The sequence below is a fragment of the Anas acuta genome, chromosome 15 (assembly GCF_963932015.1).
Source record: "Anas acuta chromosome 15, bAnaAcu1.1, whole genome shotgun sequence".
In the NCBI taxonomy this organism is placed as follows: domain Eukaryota; kingdom Metazoa; phylum Chordata; class Aves; order Anseriformes; family Anatidae; genus Anas; species Anas acuta.
In genome coordinates, this window is record NC_088993.1 from 11173002 (window position 1) to 11199342 (window position 26341).

At 36.5% G+C, this 26341-nt stretch overlaps 1 protein-coding gene across 1 annotated transcript in view; it reads left to right on the top strand.

The window, feature by feature from the left end:
- Nucleotides 1-26308, top strand: part of LMTK2 (lemur tyrosine kinase 2) — a 43595-nt gene extending 17287 nt beyond the window's left edge. The window contains exons 6-14 of the mRNA XM_068699072.1: nucleotides 682-769; nucleotides 9173-9306; nucleotides 11954-12038; nucleotides 12700-12821; nucleotides 14168-14317; nucleotides 14565-17463; nucleotides 18868-19003; nucleotides 20972-21217; nucleotides 22288-26308. Of these exons, the coding sequence (XP_068555173.1) occupies nucleotides 682-769; nucleotides 9173-9306; nucleotides 11954-12038; nucleotides 12700-12821; nucleotides 14168-14317; nucleotides 14565-17463; nucleotides 18868-19003; nucleotides 20972-21217; nucleotides 22288-22316 (3889 nt within the window). The 3' untranslated portion in view covers nucleotides 22317-26308. The remainder of the gene's footprint in view (nucleotides 1-681; nucleotides 770-9172; nucleotides 9307-11953; nucleotides 12039-12699; nucleotides 12822-14167; nucleotides 14318-14564; nucleotides 17464-18867; nucleotides 19004-20971; nucleotides 21218-22287) is intronic.
- The last annotated feature ends 33 nt before the right edge of the window (nucleotides 26309-26341 follow it).

Below are 26341 nucleotides of genomic sequence, written 5' to 3' on the forward strand. Positions count from 1 at the left end.
ATTTGTTTGGAACTACTTGCTTCTAGAAATTGAGTCTTTGCCTACTAGAAAGGTACTTGATATATTAAAGGTATTCTAATTTCTCTTCTCATATTTTGATTGGAATAGAGAGTACTGTAGTTTACCAGGTATACTTTTGTGTGGCTTACCTTGCCTGAATATGTTACAGATGCTTTCTAATGTTCTAGTTACCTTTGCAAATAGCCTTAAATTGTTGGCGGTTGTCAGAAGAATTCTCATACCTTCTGCTGCATTGGCACGTGTATTTTTGAAGCAATTTAGAAAAAGAAACTCATCTGGCAGGGAGCTAGCCTGGCTAAAAAAAGGGTTTAGCTTTTAGCCAGATCAGTTCCTCAAGTGTAGTTCACAAACCAGTTGCATGCATGAACACTTATTTTTGGTATAAGGGAGTGGTGGGGGTGGGAGGATAGGTGTGACTTTTTTGTGGCTGTGCTGTTTTAGTGGTTTTGAGAGCCTCTGAGTTTCAGCTGCTCTTGATGATATGCTGCAGCAATACAAAATAAAGGTGCAAAGAGAATCTGTGGCTGGATACTCACACGTTCTGTTCATTCTGCCCCCGATTATGTTTTGAAATTTACAATTGAGATTTCAGTGTGTTATGTTATACTGCGAATAATGTACACTGTAATCTTTCTGACTTAACTGTATTATCACTCCCAGCATTCTTCAGCATCCAAATGTTCTCCAGTGCATTGGGCAGTGTGTGGAAGCCATTCCTTACCTCCTAGTTTTTGAGTTCTGTGACTTGGTAAGTGTATTTGTACAAAAGGCTGTGGTTATTTTTCTGTTCTGTAAATTTTATGTAGTATATTTATTGCCCTTCAGGCATGAAACTATTCTTACTTTTCTTTTGGGGGATTTCTTTTTTTTTTTTTTTTTTTTGAATAACAGAATTTCAGAAAGGATACTTTTTTTAGTTTAGAGACAGACTGCAGAAGTGTTTTTTTTATTTTTAGAATTTCTGTGATGAATAAAGGATTTATGTTCTTGTAGAATGTTCTGAGGAAAAAACTAGTTCTTTCTTTGATATGATTTATTAGTGTCTTTCAGTCTAACTACATCATGTAACAAGGAGGCTGGAAGGAAAAATGATGCTTTTTATTGCAGTCAAGTATCATGCACGTGCTCGGTCTCATCCTAAATTTTACTTGCTGTCTGTGGAACCTTAATTTGTTTTTAATATGACTTCTGTGAAAATAACTTAGGAAACTGAAAGAACGTCCTCTCTCTTGCCTCTTCCCCTCCAGTGTACCCAAATTTTACCTGTGCTGTGCAGCTAAAATGCAGTGGTGGGCTAATCTCCAGAACCTGTAATGGGTGTGCTCCAACAGTTGGAGTTTTAAGTATCATCCTGTGCTCTTCCTGATCCTTTCTGTTACTGTACTTCTATTATTCCTACTTTCTTATTCTTTTATCTCCCTACTTCCATCTCTTCCCGCCTCAGGCATCTACCTGTTGTGCTTCCTGAACACCTAAATAAATGCTAAGGGCACAGTGATGGGTGTTCTTATCACTTTCTGTTCTGTTGTTAGTGCCACAAAGGCCACAGGAGATAGGAAGGGTAGTTGCAAAAAAAACAGTTCTCAGCCACTGCATTCTTGAGCATGTGTTGGCCTTTACATAAGCTTTGTGAGGAAGGAGGTGGTATGCATGTATGGAAACTGCGGTGTGCCCAGTACACACAGAATCTTAAGAAACTAAAATTTGGATATGGCAATGGTTCCATGGTCTGGAAAGACTTGAATTGCTTTATTGTAGTGTAATACAACATTAAAAAAAAATACAAACCCAGAACTCCAGGTGGTTATCAAAATGTAGGCTTAATTACTGCTTTTAAATCTGTGGCCTAGGTATTAGTGAAAACAGTTTGTTGAGAAATGTCAAGGCAGAAGTGAACTCAGGAGTGTTTTTTTTTTTTTTTTTTTTAACCCTGGCAGGCAGCTTAGTACCACGCAGCTGCTTGCTCGCTCTCCCTAGGTGGGAAGGGAAGAGAATCAGAAAGGTAAAAGTGTGAGAACACGTGGGGTAAGATAGAAACAGTTTACTTCGCAAAGCAAAAGCTGTGTGCACAAGCAAAGCAAAACAAAGAATTTGTTTGCTACTTGCCATCAACAGGCAGGTGTTCAGCTACTTCCAGGACAGGAGGGCTCATCACCTGTTACAGTTTCTTGGGATGACCAACACCATTCCTTAGAACATCCCTCCCCTTCTTCTCTTTACCCCATCTTTCATTTCTGCTCATGACACAATGTGGTATGGAATATCCCTTTGGTCAGGCTGGGTCACCTGTCCTGGCTGTGTCCCCTTGTGAACTTCTTGTGGACCCCCAGGCTCCTCGCTGGCAGGGCAGCATGAGAAGTGAAAATAGCCTTAGCTCTGTGTAAATACTGCTCTGCCACAGCTGAAACCATGGGTGTGTTATCACCACTATTTTCATCAGAAAACCAAAATGCAGCCTTGTGTGAGCCTCTGCACAGAAAATTTTTTGTCCCAGCTGAAATCGTGACTTTGCTACTAAGAAATCTTGAAGAAGTAGAAATAGTTTGTACTTACAGAATTCAGTATAGTCCTTCTTAACTTGCTTTACTACTACAGGATTTTCCTTTAAACTCAGGTACACAAATACAGTTCTAGTTGCACCAGTTGCCTCAGGCGATTAAATAAAAGTGAATGTGAAGAACTTGGAGTTTTTTTGAGAATCATCAGTTAATCTGTGATAAATAATCATATTTTTCATTACTGCTCTTTTGCTCAAATTTACTATCTGTGGTAAATGAATGAGGTGAAAATGCTGGTAAAATCATTCTTTTTCTATATGGGAGAAAGGCCTGAACTTTTAAAATGATTGATCAAAGTGAAATGTTCAATTTTTGGCTAAGAATGGAAAAGTGGTTGCCTAAGGTTAAGCAGATTTTTTTTTGAATGTGCAGAAATGGAATACTTCTTACTGATTTTAAACCTGCTATTCAAGTTGTAGTTTCTTTTAAAAGGACCCTTAAAAAGAACTGTATTTTATAGGCTTTGTTAGTAGATATACATCAAAATATTTAATCAGATTTAACTGCTGCCATGTTTTTAAATAGTTACATTTTTTAATCTCTCTTTGAATTTGGAGTAACTTTTAAAGATTGCCCTACTTTAAGTATATATTAAAAAAAAAATCCTTGTTTGCCTGATGATTAGTGCCAAAAATCGTCATGGAAAAGATTTTATTTAAGCAGATAAAATAGATTTTTGCTTTAACTGGGGGCAGTAAGCTTGACAGCCAAAATGGTATTTTTACAAATTTGAATGTAGTTAGACATTCATTGGAATGGAAAATAAATGTATGTACTGACTTCTATTCCAAGTGAACTAAAGCTTGTTTTTTAGAAAATTACATATTGTAGGGAGTTAAACATGACTTTCATACCAAAAGCCCCGGCTCACTTAAGGACTTTTTATTTCATAGAGCTGAGTATGTCATAGAGATCATAGTATTTTATTCATTGTGCACACAGATATACAGGGGCACTGCAGACAAAACAGTATTCACTTTAAATAGTTTCATGCAACGACTGAGATGAGCACACTGTTAGCTCAGTTATTGCTGTGTCACCAACTTCTGCTGTAGTCCTAGGGCCTAGTGAGGGAGGGAGCAATATTGAAGTGAGGGGAGTGAAGCGACACGGCGAGGGGGGAAATGTCAAGGAAGCCAGACAGCACCATTTGGAATAGAAGGTATGACCAGATAGCTTCCTTTAGTACTTCTGCTGTTTTAGTAGACTTTGAGCAGGCTAATACTCTAGAAGTTGCTCTTAATATGGTGGCTGGAATTGCAGCTACTTGGGTTTCTCAGGGTTTTAGCACATGACACCAAAGGGTGGTAGGCTCTTCTGTACCTTTTTTCTGAAATTGGGTAATAGTGAGTATGGAGGTACTTTTAAAACATGCCAGTTTCATGTTCATGAAAGACTGTAGGAACAGATGCAGTTGAAATGGTTGGCTGAAGGTTTTAGTGTCTGTGGTGGCTGCTTGTTGTTCATGTAGGAAGGATGGCAAATGTTGCTGTTACTGGTGTCATATATACATGTTAAACAAAGAATAAACTTGTGATCTGTGTTACTTGTGTGGTTAAGAGTGAGATGGCTTTTAAAAATGACAAATAGGTTAGCTGTATTGGATAGGAAGTTGTTTTTTTTTCAGCTGTGCAGATTCCACTTTGCAAGTTTGTATATTAAGTAATGAAAAGTGTGGCTGGTCTACTGACCAAGACCATCTAGAGGATACAGAGGGTGTTTTCTTCACATGCCTTCAAAATTATAGCATATTATAGCATCTCCCCCTTTTGCAACTTCTAATAGGATTCGTGGGTCCTTTATAGGGCCATTTGACCTTGCCTTGCCTGCTCAGTCAGCCCTGTTGGATTATCAGTTTCCAGGTTCCTTGGCACTGAAAGGTCTTGGTCAGAGGCACTGGAAACTAGCGCAGAGATACCAGAGCCAACTGTCACTGGAGTGGTACTGAATGTCATGTGGGCTAAATTACTTGTTTGCCTGGCCATATAAACGCATTTCTGTTACACAATGTTGTATACACAGCAACTATATATGCTAGCATTTAGCCTATTTTGTAGTGTAATCCAACTTGTTGTGTGTCCCTTGCTTTAAAGAACTGGGCAAGAAGCAAGGGAGGTCAGTTGAATTTAAGTCATTCAAGTACTTACATGTTAATTGTCCTTTGCTTCTGTTACAATTGTTTAAATTCTTTAACTGGTAAATACAAAATGAAATGGTCAATAAGTCCTTAACAGATTCTGTGTTAGTTTTAGTATGTTAGAGGTCTTCTATGAATAGCTAACTGGCCACTGTTAAAAGCTGTAGAATGGTGCCAGGTTAAAAATAGTGGTAGCTGGCGTATTAACTTCAACGGATCACTCAGTCATGTGTGGCCAGCGTTTTGTCAGCACAGCAACTCTTCTAGTAGTTTGACATAATTTATGAGTAAAGGAAAGTTATTCAAATGTGGACGTAGCATCTATATGGTGAGCATGATTTGCCTATCAAATAGTTGTTGCAGAAGTTTCTTATATCTTGCAATTCCCTGAGCAGATGAGATCAGCAGGATGCAGTGTTCACCCAGAATGCCCTGTAGCTTGCTGCAGGGATGTGGTTGTTAGTGGAAGGTGTCTGCCTGCAGTGGTTGGTTCTTTCTTATTTGGCCTTATTCTGATTACTGCCACTTGAAAATATTATCTTCAAATAAAATAAAAATCTTAGCAATGAAAACTTCTTAACCAAAGTTTTCAACAAACCAGTTTAACAATCATAGTTAATAGCAATGAAAGAGGCAAATACTGCATGTATTAATATTATGTAGTTTTAAAGAGGAAAAAATGGGCAGTTGACAGTACATGGCAGCTCCAGAAATCATGTCTGTTGGGTTCAAAGACTTCTTATTCCCAGAAATGTTTAGGCATATGTACGTAAGGAATATTAAACAACTTTCTAGTTGTATAAGCTTGGCCTATACATATCATACACCACTTTCAGGTGTTTTAAAAGCAGTGATGTTGGGTACGTATATGGTGAAGCAATGCTGAAGCAGGGAGGCAGGAGTAGTATTTTTAGTTTTCTTAATTATGTGGTATTATGTGACTTGGCAGGTAGCTTTCCAACTTGGTAAAAAGTGTTGAGAGGACATAATTTGGTAACCTCTCCACATTTCTCAAACCCTGTCAGTACCTATTTGTTTAAAAAGTCACCTCAGCAGTTTGGGTGTTCTTATGGACCAAATGTGGAATTTCTGCAAAGCAGAAAGCTGCAGAAAAATTCTGCAGATAAATATGCCCTTGGCTACTGGTTGTTAGAGGAGAAAATAAAATTAAGACTTATTTACAAAGAAGGCTGAACTGATCCTGACTAGAACTGAGAGAGGTGGCAGGGAAGGTAAAAATCTAGTTCTTCAGAAATTCCCAGGAGAAAAGGGATGAGGCAGTGGCAGAACAAGTGGAGCCTTCTTTAAGAATGATTACTGAGCTTTGTATTTTCAAGTGTCCGAGCAGTGAATTTTGCAGAACTGTGTTTCCGCTGACATATATAAGCTTTGATACTTAAAAAGCTCTGCATTAAAAAACTCTGTCCAATAAAGAGCCATTGTGTGGCTCAAAATCGGGAATACTACTCATGTGTCACTACTGTCGGTTTGTAGACAGGGAGGCATCACAGAATAATTCAAGCTGGAAGGGACCTCAGTAGGTCTTCAGTTCAACCTCCTGCTCAAAGCAGCATCAGCCTTGAGGGCAGACTGGGTTGCTCAGGGCTTTGGCCAGGTTGGTTTTTGAAAGTATCCAAGAGTGGAAACTGCATGGTTTCTTTAGGCAATGTGCTCTGCTGCTCAGGTGTCCTTACCAGGAAAACAATTTTCCTTCTGCTTAGTTTGAACTTCTGTGTTGATGCCTGTCATCTCATCCTTCTGCCGTGCTCTGCATGGCTTCATAAGCACTGGGCAGCTGCTAGCAGTTGTCCCTGCGGTTTCTCCTTCTCCAGGCTGAATTAGCCAGGGTGAAATGATCTGATCCTGGCAGTCCCGGTGACCCTCTACTGAACTTGTTGCAGTCTCTCTCTCTGGTTCTTGGGCAGCTACTGCTGGATACAGGACCTAAATGTGGTGTAACAAACATGGGGGAGAAGGGAGTAATTCTTTCCTTGGTCTCCTGGCTACAGACCTATTGATGTAGCCCAGAATGCTGCTTGCAGTCTTTGCTTCCAGGGAGTACAGGTGTTTGGTGTTCAGCTTGCTGTCTACCAAGATCCCTGGTCCCCTTTTGCAGAGCTGCTGTCCAGCTGGTCGGTCCTCGGTCTGTATTGTTGCAAGGGCTTTTTACTTTCCAGGTGTAAGGCTTCACATTTGTCTTTCTAGAATTTCATAAGGTTTCATTTGCCCCTTCTTCCAGCCTGTCCTGGTCCATCTGGGTGTCAGTCCAGCACTAGAGTGCATTCATTGATATGAAGGAATGTCCTCTTAAACCAGTACCAAAAAAAAAAAAAGCTATATTTTAACTTTGATTGTTGCTTTTAATAGGATGAGGGGAACAGAACCTGTGTGGCTCAGGATGCTGGATTTAATACAACTTGCATTTCCTATAAATACGTGTCTACATGAATTATTTACTAAATAAGGGAATTATTTACTAAATAAAGGATGCTGCATAGCACTGCTGTTACTAAGGCTTTTAAAAATTAAAAAGTAATTCCTTAGCACATTTCAGGCATCTTAAGAACTTAATCCACGTGGGACAAACTGTGAGTAACCAGTTGCTGTTTCAAGGGATGACGGCAGTTTCACAGGATCATTTGACTGTGCAGCAGCGTGCTGCCATCTAGAGTCAGTTAAACTGGATTTTTGTACTTCATTAGGCTATGCAATTGAGAATATATGATACGAACACTGTTCATCTTGTTCTTTGGAATTCTGTTCTCGTTAATCTGCACTGGCAAGGCAGAAAGGGAAGCATGTGTTTGTGTGTTTATACACATGTATGAGTCTGTGATATTAAAGCTGTAATTGCAAGATATAATAACATTTATGGAGACTTTTTTTTAAAAACACAATTCTGTAGGATGCAAATACTTAAATGTTGTCTAATTAGTAGCTGAAAACAGGATAAAGAGAATGTGATGAAGGTTTCTACAACATCAAACAGTCTTAGAGCTTATACGTTTTTTGCCACAAAGTGGTATTAGCTCTACCTACTAGCTCTGTAGTGTAAGTAGCGTGTATAAAGCAGATGAAGACAGAATAGTTGCTTGCAAGTACTGTTGGATCTGTTCTTGTTTAAAACAAATTAAAATTGTTTTATGTAGGAGTAGTGTCTGCTTTTTAGCAGACCGTTCATCCCATTTCTTATTTTATTAAATATTGTAACTCGGATTTGTGACTCTCCAGTCAATTAGTTCTTAGGTATCACTGCACTATTAGATGTCTGTGTGGTGCATTGCAATCTACTGCTTGAATTAAGAGAACTGTAAATTGTCACTTTTAATTAGCCCTATTAAGGAGAAATTAGATGCTTTAGTTACAGCTTTGTAACGTACAGGAACATCAGAAGAACAGAAGTTTAGCGGTCTTTCATTCTTTTCTGAAGATAACGCTTCTTAGCAAAGACTGCTGCCTTGTGTGTTTGATCTCAGACTTTTCAGTCTTCTTCCTGGTCCAAGGTTTAGGCACGGTTGGTGTGTACAGTTATAGCCCAGTATGTTATGCTGGTAAAATAAGTTGTGATGTAATGTATTGTGTAGTCCTGATACAATAAATTTTCTTCAAAAACAAAAACAATTTTTGAAATCTTCTGGTAAACTTGCAAGAAGGCTGCAATTTAAATAATAATAAAAATACAGAAGCAGTAGGTTAAAAGTTGTGTACAAATGAAAGTAAGATCAGTGGCGTAAGAAACTTGTTCTCTTACTTTTCTTAGATTTTCCTACACAGGAAAAGCAAGACTGGAAGATGCTTGACAACTCCCAGTTATTTTTCAATCTGTTTCAAAGCTATTTTTTTTTTTGTAATTTATGGAGTGCTTCTGTAGGCTTGTAAGTTGTATGGATGCTGATCAGCAACGCCTAGGTTCCACAAAACTACTGCCATCCTCTGGTGCCTGAATGATGGGAGTGGGCTGTATCATGGTCTTTTAATATCTAAAGCTCTCGTGAGCTGGCAATGTCTAAAACAGTTTTCTGTGCTCTCTTCCTTCCATCCCCTTTCATATGCCAGACAGACAACTGCTGATGGGGAGCAATTGAAATTGATCACATGTAAAAAAAATTAAAAATAAAAAAAATAAAAAAACACACACAGAAGCTCATCACATTTTAATGGAAAGTATTATTGTATGACAGTTATGTTTTATGTGGCAGTGTGATTTAGATTATTAACTCCTAAATGATGTGATTAAAAACCCTTAAAAGGACAATACCATATGCCTTACATGACTTCTTATACAAGTGATGACTGAAACTTAAGGAGATTCTTTATTAAGCACAAATCTATTTATAACTAGTACTAACCTTGTTCACTGGTAAATAAGTAACGTAGTTAGTTAGCTGGCTCTTCATGAAGTATTGTTTAGATTCACCTAATACACAAGGCTAAGTATTTACAACTTCTTTTACAGGGTGACCTAAAAACTTATATTTGCAACGAGCAGGACCACATTAAAGGAGATTCACAAATAATGCTGCTACAGAGAATGGCATGTGAGATTGCTGCTGGACTTGCTGTAATGCATAAGCATAATTTTGTGCATAGGTACGTTTTCCAGATAAGTTACTCTTTGTTACGGTGCACTCCAAAAATCATGTAGGTGTTTTCATTCAAATCGGCACATTTTAAAGACACTAGTTTAATAAACTTTCATCTAATTTACATATCCTATGTCAGGAAGGTGTGATGCTTTTGAAGATGCTAATTTAACTGCAGTGATAAGGTCTTACAGTCTTTGTGCAACTGTAAGCTGATCACCTTCTTTTTAGGCGATCTGCAGACTGCAGAACACAGCCTACTGCTAGGCCAATCCAGAAGATGTAGTTGTTTGATTAATTCTTGCACAAGTTAAGTTTCTTTTGTTGGGGGTATGTGTGTTAGGGGTTGGGGGGATAAAACTAAAATGTTGTTAGGATCAATCTTTTGGACTGTATTTTTGTAGATTATAACAATTTAGAATTTTTGTAATCCATTACCTTTGTTACTAAAAATGGAAAAAAAAAGTTGCTACTCTTTTAATATGTTAAGGGAGAAGCTGACTTAAATTGAAAAATCTGACTGAAGTAGGTGATCTCTTGCTAAAGCACTGTTTATCTTCAGTGTCTCTTAATCTAAAGTAATGGAGCTAGTCAGATCAAAATGGGAGAACAATTTCATTTTAGTGGTGGGGGAAGGCCTGGATTTCTTTATTTTATTAAAAGATGATGCAGTTACTACTGAAAAAATGGCAGTAGTTTTAACAGGTAAGAAAAATGCAGTCATGAAGCTCAGTGCTCTGAACTATGACAAAAATTTTTTTTTTGCTTTAATTGTAAAGTTGTTAAGGAGCTGGAGACATCAAGCTTAGACTTGTAATGTTATATTAGAGTACTTGCTCTCCAGACATGGCTTACCTGATGAAACCTGATATATCTCAGGATAGTTTATTCTGTGTGGGTATTGGGTCAGCCTGTTCTTTGCTGTAGAAACAGCACTTGTATCATCCCTTTCAGCATGTTAGGAATTTGCTGGTCAATGCATTGTACTACTTTGAGAAAGCGGAGACCTTGTGTTCAGGGAGAAGCTGAACTATTAAACTTCAGTCTTAAAAAGTGCATGTGTAAAACAACAAAACCCTAAGAAATCCCCCAATCCTAGACTCAGCTGGTGCCAGATAAGCAGAGCTTTTAACCTGTTTAACAATTTCAAGTTACTTGAAGGTAGTACCAGTTGTACCTTCTAAACTGAGTGATCACTGTTTCTTGTATTGCAGCAGCGTGGCTTTGTAGGTATTAAATTTAACAGCGTGTTTTCAGTGAAGTACAGTTAAAACTTGATAAATAGTTATTCTTTGGATCTCCAAAATTATCACTGTAAATGTTTACTTCTAGCAGCACTATCCTGATGCTGTCAGAGTAAGTGGTAAAACTCCAGCATCAGTGATTTTGTTGTTAGTGGTAAATTCTAGCAGCTAAACTTTATCTTCTCTTCTGGGATATTTATTTAAATAGTATGATACAAGTTGGAAAGCTTTGGAGCATACTTGAAGGTTACAAATGTTTCTGACCCATGAGGTTCAACGGTTCTCAAAGTGGAAAAAAAACTTACTCTTTTGAAGTAGGGAAATTGTATGGTTTTCAGACCATCTACACTTCAGAGACTACTTTTTTTAAATCTACACAGAAGCAATGGTAGAATTCTTCCAGTGCACTTAATTGCCTAGTACCCTTCTGTGGAACTGAGAAGCAAAATATTTGAGCAATTAGCATGTGGAACTCTTTGCTGTCATGGCTATAGTTTCGTAGTAAGCATGCAGTTTCATTAAACTTGCATAGATTTCTGAGTTTGCACGATGGGATTTCTACAAAAGATTCTTGCTATTATTACAGCAACACTGCTGGCTATGAGTACTTGTCTGGTGTATAGTGGAAACTAGAAATGTATATTCAAGAGCTTTTTTGTTCCTTTATTAAAGGAACTTTTATGAAACATGATTTCTTCTGATGGTCTTTCTCAAAGACTATGTATAGTTCTAGTTCAAATTTAACATGTGGCTCTGTTATTTAGAGGAACTTATGTGTGTTTAATATATTACTGGTTGCTTAGTATGAGTGAAGAGTGACAGAACTACGGTGTCTGCAGTCTCCTAGTGAAATTGGGAATCAATTGTTGCTTTATATATATTCTTAAAACTTGATGAAAATACAAGCAACAGAAGAACTATCTGCACGTTTAGTTTGAATCAAAATTGTGCTTTTGAAATGAATCTCCCTACTGTTGCCAGTTACTGTGCCTGGGCTTGTATTGAGTTGATCTTCTGGAGTGCATGGACTGGTTTAACTATATCCAAAGAGAATCGGAGAGGTAGCTTCAGGTGCATGCTTAACTTGCTCCAGCTTTTACGAGCCTTTTGGTCTATGGGACCAGGCTACAGCTCATCTGAATAAAATTACTGAAGTGTATATAGTGTGGATATTGAATCCTTAGCACTAGTTATTTCATATTACTAATCTGCACCTGTCACTTGGCTACCGTAACCTGTAAATGTGTGTATTTTTGATTATTTTTGTAAAATTTTGTGGCTTTTTAAATTTGATACTTCAAGCTGTGGTCTGACTCTTCTGAGTAGTGTTACTTCTTTTAACCCATTTGTCTTATTTTTAATTGAAGACATCTTGGTTTGTTCTTACTATTTATTTGTTTGCCATTGCAGTGACTTGGCCTTACGAAATTGCTTTCTTACATCTGATTTAAATGTCAAAGTAGGAGATTATGGTATAGGATTCAGTAGATATAAGGTAAGTTAATTGGTAATGTACGTTAAATTTAATGTACGTTAAATTTTTTTTTGAAGGATTTGAAAGCCTGAGATTATAACAAGCATATTATAAGGTCGTGAACTGATCCCACATAGTCCTTTTTATCTTTCTGAATAGTGAACTTCTCAGAGTAACTGGCAAAGAACTGTAGCAAGGTCATGTAATGGAATAAACGATCTTTCCAGAAATGGAGTTCTTGCTTATAGAAGTTTCTGGTTAAATTTATGTTGTATGTCATGTTGTGCAGTAGCCCTAAAATAATTATTTTGACAGGTGCTATGCCAAAAAATTTGAATGTTCTAAGAAAGGAAAAATGCTATCAAATTGCTTAATGAAAATGTTCGAAATACTTAAATATACCAAGAAAGTGAAAAATGCGAAGTGTTCAACGTTTTGAGTACCAAACATTAAACAAAAATTGATATTCAATTTTATTGTATACAAGAAATGGATTTCTTGAACGCCAATTTTCTCTAGCTTTATTCTCTTTTACTTTGGTAAAATGAGATTACTTTTTTAGTTCTCATTTTACACATAGTGATCACATAAAAACAGATTAGGGAAAAAAAGATAGTCAGCTTCTGGAAGTTGTCCCGATGTTTGTTCAGTCTTTCTGTTTTTTTTTTTGTCGATAATATAGGAAGATTATATTGAGACAGATGAGAAGAAACTTGTTCCTCTCCGATGGACTGCACCTGAGTTAATAACAAGTTTTCAAGACAGACTGTTATCAGCAGAGCAAAATAAATACAGTAACATATGGTATGTAGTAAATAATAGTTTGAGAGAGATTTTGGAATACATTTTCAAATGTTACATAAAGGAGTAAATATTTATGATCGGCCTGATGCAGTGCTTTTTTTTATTTTATCAGATGTACAGTAGGTTAATCTCTACAAATCTGACACTGTATCTTGCTTTGGAAAGTTGCCTAAAATTTGTTGCGAGAACAATTAGATTAAGAGAAATGTATAGCAGAAGAACAGATGTTTATACTAATAAAATATTTACTTAATTTGCCAAATTCCTTCAAATGTTTATAAAGGAAGGTATTTTTTTCATTAGTAGCTGTGGATGATGTAACAGAAAATCTTGAGGTAGATGCTACTAGAATCCCATTAAGGTTAGTCTCTGTTACCACAGAGCTTATAGAGAGAGACTAGAGAAAATCCTGAACATTTTTTGAAGTTGCCAAGTTCCACCTCAGTTCTCAAGTCCAGGAAAATTTGGATAATGGAAATCGAGGCTTAGGTTACCATTTCTGAAAACATTGTAGCTAAATTCCTGCTTTTATATTTTAAAGGTATTGAATGATAAACTAGATTTTATTTGCTAATGTAAAACAAGATTCTCAGAAAGTGAGATAGATATAAATGATTTCAATACTTTTTTCCTTGTATCCTTCAAGCAGAGTTCCTCAACTCATACTGTTTATCTATACTACCAGCAGCCAGAGTCTTAAGCATTCCAAATTGAACCTCAGTGCCTTTTATACAAAGCTGCTTTGACTAGGTTTGGACTGGATGATTCCAGAGACCCCTTCTGATCTAAATTATTCTATGGTAGTAGAATTTACTGTGTATTTTAGGCAAGAAAAGGTTGCCCAAAGATCTGGATCAGCTCTAAGCACTGAAAATGTGATTAATGTTGCATGTCATCTGCATACAGCACTGAGCGAAAACAAGGCTTCTGAGTAGTTCAGATACCAATTTAAAGAAGTCCCAAACAGGTGCGTTTTCGAGTGGTTTGACTCAAAGTGCGGTTTTGTCCAACAGTAGTAGTCTTCAGTGAAGCCATAGTTTTTTTTGCTCTTGTTCCTCTGTTTTAAATAGGCGTTTCCTACTTTTCTTTAATATGCAGGAGTTTCTTCCATAAATAAGTCACTTGAGTCCTCGTTTTGTTATCTTTGTTGGAACTGGCCTTCAAAGAACTTTGTTTTTGAGGCTTTTAACATTCTGTGAAGCACACTTGAAATGGGTTAACCAATTCTGAAATTATTATGGAGCCATGAGATATTTGGTGGTTCTTGCCTGTTCTTGCATGATCCTTATTTTCTTGAGAGCAACTTAGTTCTTAGAACGTACAGTCACTTTGCTGGTCTTTTTTAGGTCCCTGGGTGTAACGTTGTGGGAGCTGTTTGAGAATGCTGCTCAGCCTTACTCAGAATTCTCTGACAGGGAAGTCCTAACCCATGTCATCAAGGAGAAGCAGATTAAACTTTTTAAGCCACATCTGGAGCAGCCGTACTCTGATAGATGGTAAACTTTATTTTTTTTAATTATTTTTAAAGTTTCTGAGTATGTTTTTCATATTACTCATTTCTCTTAAAAGTATATTGAAATTAAATGTTCCTGGCAAAGGCACCCTATGGAAAATGAAGAGTTGCTATAGATGGAAATTCCTGCCAGTAATACTGCTGTTGCTTTTTAGTATTTAGGTACCTGATTTGTTTATAAAATCCTTTTCCTTGTGGAACCTATTGAAAGGTGTTTCTTACTTCTATAGGTATGAAGTTCTGCAGTTCTGCTGGCTACCTCCAGAAAAGAGACCAACAGCAGAAGAAGTGCATAGACTTTTAACTTACCTTCGCATGCAAAGCCAAAGGGACTCAGAGATTGATTTTGAACAGCAGTGGAATGCTCTCAAACCAAACACCTCAAATAGAGAAACAAATAATTCTGCTTTTCCAATTTTAGATCACTTTACAGGAGATAGACTTGGCCATGAAATGGAGGAAGTTCTTACTGTAACTGAAACAAGCCAGGGTCTCAGCTTTGAATATGTCTGGGAGGCAGCTAAACATGATCATTTTGATGAATGTGGTCGTGTGAATCCTGATGAAGCAATGGCATACACAAGTATTTTCTTTCCTGTGGAGGTTTTTGAGAGATCACTTTCAGAGCAAGGGCCAGGAGCGCAGGATGGAAGCGGTCAGGAAGCATCTCTTGCCGTTCCTGGGGTGTTACCTGTGTTTGATGCACACAAACTTTCTGTTGGAAACGACTACTATATCCAGTTAGAGGAAAAGGGTAGTGGCTGCAGCATGAATTTCGATAACCAATCAGTTGTACTAACTACGGAAGTTGATCAAGAAGCTGTTCAAGAAAAAAGTTCTCATTTCATGGTTCTCAGGGATCTTGATGTTGAAGAATCTAGCACTGATGGGGACTTCTTCCACTACAATACAGATCCTAAAGAGGAATTCTTGCCTGCTAATAGTAGTCCAGAAAGTCCTTTCCAGAATATATTTAATGACATTAACAGATCAGAAGAATTAACGAACAGAAAAGTACTTGGTTTTGCTGAAACAAATGATATTCCTAAAGACTTTAAACCGACTGTTTTAAACTCAAACACAGATGTTACAAATGTCACAGGCTTTGCTGAGAAAGAGCATTCTAGTCATGTTTCTGAAAACAAAGCAGTTTCCCTAGGTGAAAATATTTCTAACCAGTCTGACTTAGTAACTTTAGAAGAACTTTCTGATAACTTCTTATTTCTTCAAGAGAAAAACTTATTAACAGGGATATTGTCTAACAAAACCAGCAGTGATTTCGGGCAAAAAACAGAAACTGTTCTAAAAAGTATGTTGGAAACCTCACATAGAAACTCTGTAGAGTCTGAGCCTGTGTTGGCTGAAAATGCACAGGTCTTTTCTTTAGTATGTGAAAATTTTGGAACCATGAAAGATGAAAATTGTAATCCAGTAACAACAGATAAAGATATGAATTCTCAGACGACTGTAGAGATGCCGGCATCCTCTAGTCCGTCTGCAGCCTGTAAGTTGCATGATAAATGTGCAAATCTTCCTTATTTGAAGGATGAGGGAAAACTTTCAAATGTGGAAGTCAACCAAGTCTTGTCCTGTAACACTGATACTCTTTGTCAAGAAGAGCTGTCCAGTAATACAAAAAACAGTAATGTTGGAAATGATCCATATTATGGTGCTGCTGTTAAAACAGATGGGAGTGATGTACAAATGAAACAGGGAATACTTCCCAAGTCTGAAGTAGTTTTTAATAGGGAAAAATCCAATCAGGAAGATACAGAAAGAAACTTGCAAAGTAATTCTCCCATATTAAAAAAAGATGATTTGTCAGAGGAAAGACAAGAAACGTTAAATCATTTTGAGAATTGTAAGGATGTTTCAGAAGAGGTGACCTTAATTTCTGTTGCTACTTCAGATTGCACAAGTCAGGATAGTCTTTTGGAAGACAGCCCATCTCCTGTACAGACTGTAGAACAAGCCTTAGAGACACCCGACTCTTTGGATTCTTTAGATGTAAATGAGGTTTTAGAATCTTTACAGGCTCAAAGTCCTCAGAAACTTTTACCACCTGATAAGCCTGCTGACAGTGGCTATGAAACAGAGAATCTGGAGTCTCCAGAATGGACTTCCCATATTGCTGTTGAGGATGCTTCTAATGCAGATACTGATAACTGTGGTGTCAGTGAGAGCAATGCGAATGATTTACCTTCTAATCCAGTCATAATTGTTTCAGAAGCAGCAGCTTGTTTAGATGCAGTAAACAATTTTGAAATAACCCCGGAGGTTTTTGTGGGTGGGAATCAAAACTCGTATAGAGACTCTGCCTATTTCTCTGATAATGATTCTGAGCCAGATAAAAAAACAGAAGAGACTGTAAATCTATCAAGAGAGGCTATGTGTATCACTTCTGCAAATAGAGGAGAAAATAATAATAAAAAGGATTATTGTTTTGAAGAGAGAGAGCAAAAGCATGACCTAAGAAATTACCAGGATACCAGTAATCAAAGTACAAAACCAGAACTGAATCACAAGATAGAGATGCAAGAGATGGATGTAAGGATACAGAGGAGTCCTGACGAGTGGACTGAGGCAACTCTGAATTCCCTGGAAATATCAATGGAAAATAACCTAAGGGATGAAATAAAGCTGTCAGAGTCTTCCCATAAAAGTGTCTCTTGTGTTGGCACTAATACTTCAGAACTTTTTTCACACAGAGACTTGAAGTCTGTGCATAACATACACAATCCTTTAGATTTGAGTAACAGTGAGAAGTCCTTCTATCACGTTGAAGGACAGAAGTTGAAAGAGCCAGATATTGAAGGAAAATACCTTGGCAAACTTGATGTTACTGGAATGCTGGATTTAGAAGATGGTGATGATGCAGATGAGGAAGATGAAAACAGTGATTCTGAGGATGACATGAGGACTTTTCATATGCATAGTCTGAGTTCTGACAGTGAAGATGAAACTGTTCATCAAGTACCTGAGATACTTACTGACAAGGATGATGGAAAGCATCTGAGAAGCTTGTTGAAACTTCCAAAGCCTCTTAATGAAACGCAACATGAGCACTGGAAAAATGAGAAAAAGGCTGTAACTTTCTTTGATGATGTCACGGTCTATTTGTTTGATCAGGTATCATTTTTTTAATTACTAAGTAAAGTTGTTTTTTTAAACAAGACACGGTAAATAACTTACTGGTATATATGGGCACATTGTTACAAGATCACTTTCTTGTCTTGGCATCTTGTTTGTGATGTGTTTGTATTCTCTATGTAAAGAAACTTTTTCTTGCTTAGGTGCAGTTTTGTGATGATAGAATAGCAGCAAGGACTTGAAGTGTAGTTTTGCTTTGGACAGGTTTGCTTGCCAAGTCCTAAATTTCCACTGCCTTTGGAACCTTGCCTGTGTATGCACTGGATGAAACCTGTTTTTTAGCGATGTTTTACTGATGCATGTAAGCTGTGCTGAATTTGAATGAGAGACAGCATTACGGACTAGATTTTATTAATAATTTTATTTACCAGAATGTTGTAACTTTATAGAAGTGGCTTATCTATCTGTTCAATGAATTTGAGGACTTAAGGTTAAGTTCAAATGTCTTTATAATAAAAAAAAAAAACTGAGTCCTGCATTATTTAGCATTAATTTACTTTAAGCTATAATCAAAGATGAGAGCAGTAGTTAGATAACAGTGCTGCTTTTTATTAATACAATGTTATTCAAGTTCAGTAAAATGATACTGATCTGCTTATAAAATTCAAGGTTAGTTTTGTTTCCCTATTTGCTTTATCAATTTTTAAGCTTCTGTAACTTGATACAAAGGGGATTGTATTTTAACGTTACAAAAACTGAACTAGTACAGTCAGTTTAAAAGAACAGTGACATTGTCAGGCACACTAGGGCTCATTGTCTTTTGGAATAGAAAACACAGGTATGTATTTGTTTTTCTGTCCTCTGTAGAATAGTAATCCTGTTGTTGGAGGGAAAAGAAAAAATAAGCTGTGTTAAATTACTCAGTTGTCAAACTCATTTATTATAGTAAATGATAAAAAATGTTGGCTGCTTCAAATACCAGTCCTACAGTGTGTGTCTCTTTATCCTGAAGCATAAAGGGTTAAAAAAAAAAAAAAGGTAAAATGTTGGGAGATGGGGACTATATCAGACTTATCCAGAATAGAAAAAAATCCCTACCTGTGTATTGCGATAAGTGGACTGTTTTCTGTGCAATTGGAAGATACTTTAGCTTTGTTCTTAGGGCATATGAAACCTTTTTATATGATAAATGACATAAATAGTCGCTTCTGCATTCAGTTTAACATATATTTGATGCAACTTTTTTTGAAAATGGAGGTGTATTTATATGCTTAATGTACATCTCAAAGTTCTGTTGTGTGGTAATAACTGAGAGCTTGCAGACCATTTATTTTCATAGTAGATTTGATGAGGAAAACCAAGTATTTTTGGAAAGGTAGCATCCAACTGCATGTATGCATGGTGTATATGAAAGAGTTAACCAAACTGTTTTGTTTGCATTAGGAAACACCAACTAAGGAGCTGGGAAACCGTGTAGCAGACTTGAATGGTGAAGGCTCTCACAGCACTCCTGCTCCACCTTCGGGTTTTAGCTACTTAAACAGATTCACAAATTCAGAAAGCTCAACAGATGAAGAAGGTATTTAAATATATTTATATGCAGCAGGGTTTGAGAATATTTTATGCATAGTTTTTAATGAAATGTCACTTAAAATACATGTTTTGTATGTTCAGTGTACCGTACCGGCTTCAGTTTTATATCCTGAGCTAGGCTTGGATGCTAGAGTTACTGTTTATCAAAGCTTGAGAGAAAATGCTGTTTTGACATGTAGTAGCTATCTTGAGAGGCAAACAAAGTACAGGCAACAAATCTTTGTGGCCTCCTGGACTAGAACACGCTTGGCTCAAGATTTTTTTTTGATTTGGAGAGGAGGTCTGGATGCTATGGCATTCCAGCACTTCTAGACCTCTGTGCTCTTGTGACTTGATAAAGACTTTGTACTGTTCAAAGCTGCATTCAATAAAACAAAGGAAAGCAAATATTTTTCTTTAGCAGATTTGTTTTTTCAGAATTGCAAGCATGTATGAGCTCGGCATTCTCTAAGCTGAGTTTTGCATCTGGGGAGGTGCTGCGCACCTCTTTTCCAAATGCAGTCTTGTAATGGCTGTCAGTTCGCTTGCTGTTCCAGGTCTTTTTTTTTTTTTTCTGTCCAGTCTCTACCCTCTGTGTGTATGCTTGTTGTGGGTTAACAGACGGGAAGGCAGCTAAATGCCACACAGCCACTTGCTCACATCTCTCCCACCCTTAAGGGGATAGTGAAAGATGAAGGAAAAGTAAAAGCAAGTGAAAAGTGACAGCAACCTGTGTGACAAGGCAAAAATTGTTTAATAAGTGAAGGAGAGGTGGAACAAACAAAGAAAACAAATAGTGCAAAATCAATCACTTACCACCTCACCCAGGTAGACAGATGCCTAGCCAGTTCCTGAGCAAAAAAGGGCCAACTTCCCAATCTCTTCTCCTCTCTATTTTATTTCTGAGCATGCTGTCATGTGGCATGGAATATCTTTTTGTTTGGCTCATCTTCCTGATTCTGTCCTCTCCCAACTTTTTGTGCACCCCTAATATATCCAGTGGTGGTAGGGTGAGGAGAGGGCAGAGTGAGGAAAAATAGAAGGCCTAGATACTGTGCAAACGCTGGCCAGTAGTTTAAAATATGTTATCAGCATTGTTTTGTTCACAAATCTAAAACACAGCAGCAAATGAAGAAAATGAACTCCACTGCAGCCAGACTCAGTTCAATACGTAAACTACCAACCAGAGTTCTCCTTCCTTGTTCCCCCATTACTACATACGAGATGCAAGGATTTAGTCTCCTCTCTGTCCCCACAGCCAGTCACTCCGAAAGGAGTCAGTGTTACTTCAACATTTCTCTGTTAGGATGCTGTAAATAATATTTCCTTAAACTGCATTGGATTATGTTAGGTCTATACAATGCTTCTGAGAAAAATTGTATATATTCTTAGCCTGTGAATCTATAGGTTTCCATCAGGAGGTCCTCAGGATGTGCATTTAAATCTTTTTGTGTATAATGTGTTTTATACTGGTATCCATAAACACAATCTAAATCCTAGCACTGTGAAGTGCTTTAAAAATACTTCTTTATTCATTTTATATTAATTTCTGCAATAGACTTTGCCTGTGTTAACTATTTCTGTTCTGTGCTTTGAAAGCTGGCATTCTCCAGCTCCTCTCAGACTGAAGGTTGTAATTTCTAATTCTGGTGAGTGTCAATAACCGCAAGTACAAAAATAAAATTTTCTGTACAGCAGAGGACAGGGTCAAGGTTAATGTTTTTAAGGCTGTGTTATGCTTTTGAGTGCTGTGTATCAAAAGCCTCAAGTTTAGATTTTGCTTCCAAAATTCATTGGTAACCTCTGTAATTCTGTGATAAATGTCATTCCTTTTGACTCTTAAGAGATCTTGTATGAAAAGCTACTACAGGTTCCTTTTGGGTTAATGTAGTCTTGCAGGACTTGCTTTTAAAATTATATTTGGCTTTATATTACTCTAAATTGCTTTTTTGTTTTTTTTTCTTCTTCTTCCAAGGTGGCGGTTTTGAATGGGATGATGACTTCTCTTCTCCAGAGCCATCCTTTATATCAAAGGCAGCTAATAGCCTTATTAGCTCTAAACCACCTCTTCAGTCAAAATACTTCTCTCCACCTCCACCCACCCGGACTTCTGAACAGAACTGGTCACATTCATCCCCATATTCTAGGTTCTCTATCTCTCCTGCAAACATGGCAAGCTTTTCCCTTACACATCTTACAGATTCAGATATAGAGCAAGGAGGTAGGTGATTTAGTTAATTATTTTGAAGCTAAAAATTGAAAGCTTCATGCAAAGATGTGAGTAATGTAGATGACAAATCTTGTTCTTTGATAAATACTTAGTTTATAAATACATTTTTAATGCTGTAGAAGTTATGTCTGGTCTTATATTTCAGTAAGATAGACCTTTCCATTTAGGTTGAAATTAATTGCATCCACATTGCTACAAACGTACAGCTATACATTTTCTGGAATGTTTATGGGACAAGCTCACAAGTCCTGTTTCCTAAATAAGTACGATAGTTATATAAATGAAATATAAGCAGTCCTTAAGCGCTTATGTATAGCTGTAACACTGTGGCAGTTTAATTTTCATTATTGCCCTGTCATAGGACGCAATTTATTTCACAGGGTGAGGAATATGTCTGCAGTTGTTGTCTAAGCTCGTTTTACAGTTCAGTTTGCGTTGCTTTTTAGAAAGTTAATTTTTTACATTCTCAAGAGTTGCAGCAGCATGTTTTCTAAAGTGGAGTTACAATAGTTAGTCAAACAAATCAGTTCATATAAATATTTAGTAGCAGTATTTGTTAACAGAGGCTTTCTTATCTGTAACAAAAAGCTTTAATGCATTTTTTGAGAGTTAAGAAGGGAGAGAAAATGGATTTGAAGCAGTTTAGCATATTAACCTTGGTAAAATCCTGCATCATAAAAATAAATGCTACTGATTGCTGAACCTTGCTGATGGTCAATGTCTGTAAAAACGTAATCACTGTTGCATAGATTTGTATTGTTCCTGTATCATGCATATTGATTAGATAATGCTTGCTGCTTAGTAACGTATAGATAAGAGATTTGGAGATCCTACACTGCCTTTACGTGTCCTAGGAAGTGACATTGAACTGTGTGACTTAAGCAGATGTCTATGTACAAAGGTACCAAATGTTTATAGTAGATGAAAGCTCTAGGGAAAGATTAACCAATACTTGGAAGCGTGAAACAGAAGAATGCCAAGTTCTAGGAAAAGTCTTACAAAGAAGTGATGGTTGTGCTGAAGAATCTCACTGTCAATTATTACCTTTCCTCTGCTAACAGGAAGCAGTGAAGATGGAGAAAAAGATTAAACGGATTTAAAACTTCCTGGGACTACATAAACAGAACACACAGACTCTGTGTCTGAAACTTCTTTATCTGAACTCTGGATCTCTTGGAGTAATACAGGTAATCAAGAAGTCCTAAGAAATGAAAGTAAACACTGAAAGCAATGTTAAATCAGGACATTAATTTGAATGTGTATTTAACTTTGTAATGTATTTTTAAATCAGTGCAATTTTGCTTTTCATTGAAAGATGATTCTGCCGCTGTTTTCAAGTACTTGAAGTATTTTTCAGATAACTTAAGAAACAAGTAAAGCAATTACACTAGTCTGGTTTATGTATGAGATTGTATAATACTCTTTTTTATATTTTTCCATGTAGTTCATTATCTATTTGAACATACACCTGTTGTAGAATTGTGTATAACTGTCCTGTGCAACAGGTGTCTGTGTTGCTGAAACTGTATGAATGATAGTTGATCAGTAGTGAGCCATATTTATTCAAAAAGATATCACTACATGTTACTTTGCTTATTACAATTGCACTATGGATTATTCTTCCTCTATTTCCTGATGATGTACAGAATCAAAATCATAAATCTTTCAAGGAAAATAAGACAAGTTGAATTGGCCCAGTTACCCAGTTTAATTTGTCCTCTTTTGTAGCCTTTGCTATGCACGGTACTTGTAAAACATACATAACTTCTGAGTGTTATGTTAGACTTGCTGAAATCTTCTATTCAGTACCATTTCTAAATGATAACGATTATAGATTGTTAGTGTTCATGTTTTATAGGAAACTGGAATAGAATATATGATATACTCTGGAATTTGTAGATGAAAGAGATAATGTCTCAATTCCTGAATATGATCCTACTGACTGCTTAAACTGTAATACCATCTGACTTTATCATAGTTAAGGGCCTTCCAGTTATTACAACTTCTGCCTTGGAAAGAGGAAAAAATAAAATTGACTGTACAAAACTGGAAATTATGAATATTCTAAAACAAGACTAATTTCAGTAGACTGGATTTAGGCATGTTTGGCCCTGTAATTGTACATTCTGTGAATTTTGAAGCTCTCTTCTGCTGACTGCAGACTGGGGCTGCCATTCAGAGGCCTGTGGTAGATCTACCTCTCAGTGATGTTCCGACAATTAAGAATTAGATTAATGGTTAATAACCAATTTTGCACCCTTTATAAGGCCACACATTTTAAGATACCTTCAAGGCTCCATGCTACACCTTGAAATGCATACTGACCCAAAGATGCTGTATAGTAACGTTTAACGTTTACTCTGAAGCAAACTGTGTCTAGGGAAGGGAATACAACATGGTTTTTTAGCCTTCATGCTCTGCTGTGTGTTCAGCTAGTTTAATCCTTTAAATTGCTTGGAAAAAAAAATCTTTAATCACTACTCTAAAGTGAGTTAATTTAAGAAACAAATCCCTGGCCTTTTGGAATGCCTTATCCAGCTGTGGATCTGTAGGAAACGCTGACAAGAACAGTTTACCTGGCTTTAAAGTACTTTCTATTTTAGTGGCTTTTTTGGCAGGGCTTCAGTGTATTGGTGGTCCGAGTGCTCTGTGTTCAGATCCGCTCACCAGAGAATTGTCATCCCATGAAGTGTAGGAGGACTAAATATTTTAAGCTGTGTGAACTATGTGTTGTATACTTCTATATGCATTTTGATTTTTAAAGTATGTTTTAAATGACAGGAATATGTTAACTGCTTTTGTCCAGCATTATTCAGCCCTTAGCCAGAATGGCTTCCATACCAATCAAAAGGGAATGATTTAGTTCTGTAAAGTTATTTGAACTTGCCAATGTATTGTTGAGAACTTCTGATGTGGCACTCAGGTTCAGAGTTGGTCAGAACTGTACTTCAGTGTGAAGCGAGGAACAGGATTTTTCACGGACTTTTCCCAAAACATGATTTAAGAGAAAAAGCCAAGTAGTTCTTAATACATGCTTACAGTATGTACTGTAGAGCACTTAAGGAAGCTGTGCGCTGTTTGTAATATTTTTAAAATATAGGTAATAGACTTTGTGCACACATTATTGCTTAGAAATTCCATAATTCCAACATTAAACTCCTTGATATGGCTAGATTAATTAGATCTCATCTGTGTTGTGTAATTCTCACACTACATTGAGTACGGAAATTCAAAACTAAGAATGAAACTCCTGAAGTGGCCTGCAAATAATGTGTGGGTTTATCTGCCTTGTGCTGAGAAATCTGCTGGATCAGACCTGGAGTTCAGCCTTAATTTTGAATTGCTTAACTTAGAATAGACTCCAAAGTTTAATAAAAGCTTTTATTCCAAAATGTTAAAATTTAGTAGTGCATTTTGGTTCTTGTAATTCTGGAAACTCAGATATTTCTCAAACGTGCAGTATTTCATCCTGCACATCGGGAATTTCCTTTGCTTGATGGAAATGTTTTTTTAATTCTTTACCAGGGTTTAAAGAAAATCTTGCATAGGAAATGAGTTTACTCCTTTGTCCAAATGGACTCATTGCTAATGAATTGCCAAAGGAGCATTTTTTTCCAAAATGGGCTGGGATGTGTATGATATTAAGCAAAGTAATGTCCTTTCTAGCTGTACAATGAAGAGAAAGAAAGAAGTATTTGAAGTTGACTCACCTCAGTTAAACTTAAGAATTTAATTTTAGTAATCCAGTAGGCTGGATTGCAATAATCTAAAAGTTTTTTTGGGAAAAAAATATAGTTAAAATCTGATCAACTGCTAGCAATATTGAGATACCCACCTAGCAGTCAGTGACACAATGAAGATGAATCTGTATTTCCAACAAGTTACCTTTTAGTGAGGGGGTTTGTTATGAGTCATTCTTAAAACTGTGTATGTAATTTCTTGCACTAGCTATAAAGCATGGTTTCAGTTTTAGAAGTACACGTATCTATTTTCAATGGTTTATTATGAGGACTGGTTACATTTTAATTCCTTCTCTAGTACAATACCTTGATTATTTGAATAATGAAGGCATTGTCTCAATTTGGCTACTAAAGTTATTTAAAAGATCTGATTTTTCCCACCTAAGGAAGTTTGTTTAAAAACAGAGGATCCATAGTGAGAAGCTAACCAAGTGAGAAGTGTCCCGATCTAATGGAAACACCTGTACTCTCCCAAATCCCCTAGCTGCAGACATGTTGTGTGTGTAACTGCGTTCATGGAAACTGCCATTTTCATGGAAGTGAACGAGTTAAGCATTTTTTTCATATCCTTGTTGATGCACTAATGAAAGCCATTTAAGCCTCATTCTTTTTATCAGTATTTTTAGCAGATTTTTATGTAGTACTTAAATCTTTTTTCATGAGGAGGCTGGTTGGTAGAAAGACTTTTTTTTTCTGATTAAGCACTATGCTAAAATGTCAGCATTGTCAGGTGTTAGTGACATGGCTATTTTTGTTGGTGTTGGTGAAAGGTGGAATCCAAGTTCATTAGCCTTATAAGAAATAGCCTTAAATAAGAGTGGAGTGTACAAAATTACTTCAGCTTTAAGTCATACAGAAATATCCTTGTATGTTAATGGTTTTGGTACAAGACTGGAAAAAATCTAGAGGGGAGTCGAACATCATATAAACTTATTGAAAATAAGTATTTGTAATACCAGCAGCCTGTTTTTCAGAAACTTGAATATGACTTACAGTTAGTTTTGTTTATGAAATTGTTTGAACTTGCACAGTTGTAGGTGTAACTTAAATGATAAATGGTACTGATGTGTGTATATATAATGTTTAATTCTATTTGTAAATGAGAAACTATGTAACAAAATCATAGGTATGAGGTTTTCCTATTGTAATTTAATACAGGTATGAGGTTTATGGCAATATATCATAGTTAATGAAATTTCAGGTCAAAATGTCTTTAAATTGTGTACATTTTTAAATTGTAATTTCTACTGTATATTGATTATCATGCATAGTGTGATTCGATAAATTGCTTGTAATTTAAAAATATTTAATATTAAAATAAAATACAGTTATATATTTATAATCTCTTTGTATATTTGTTCATTCTTAAACAGAT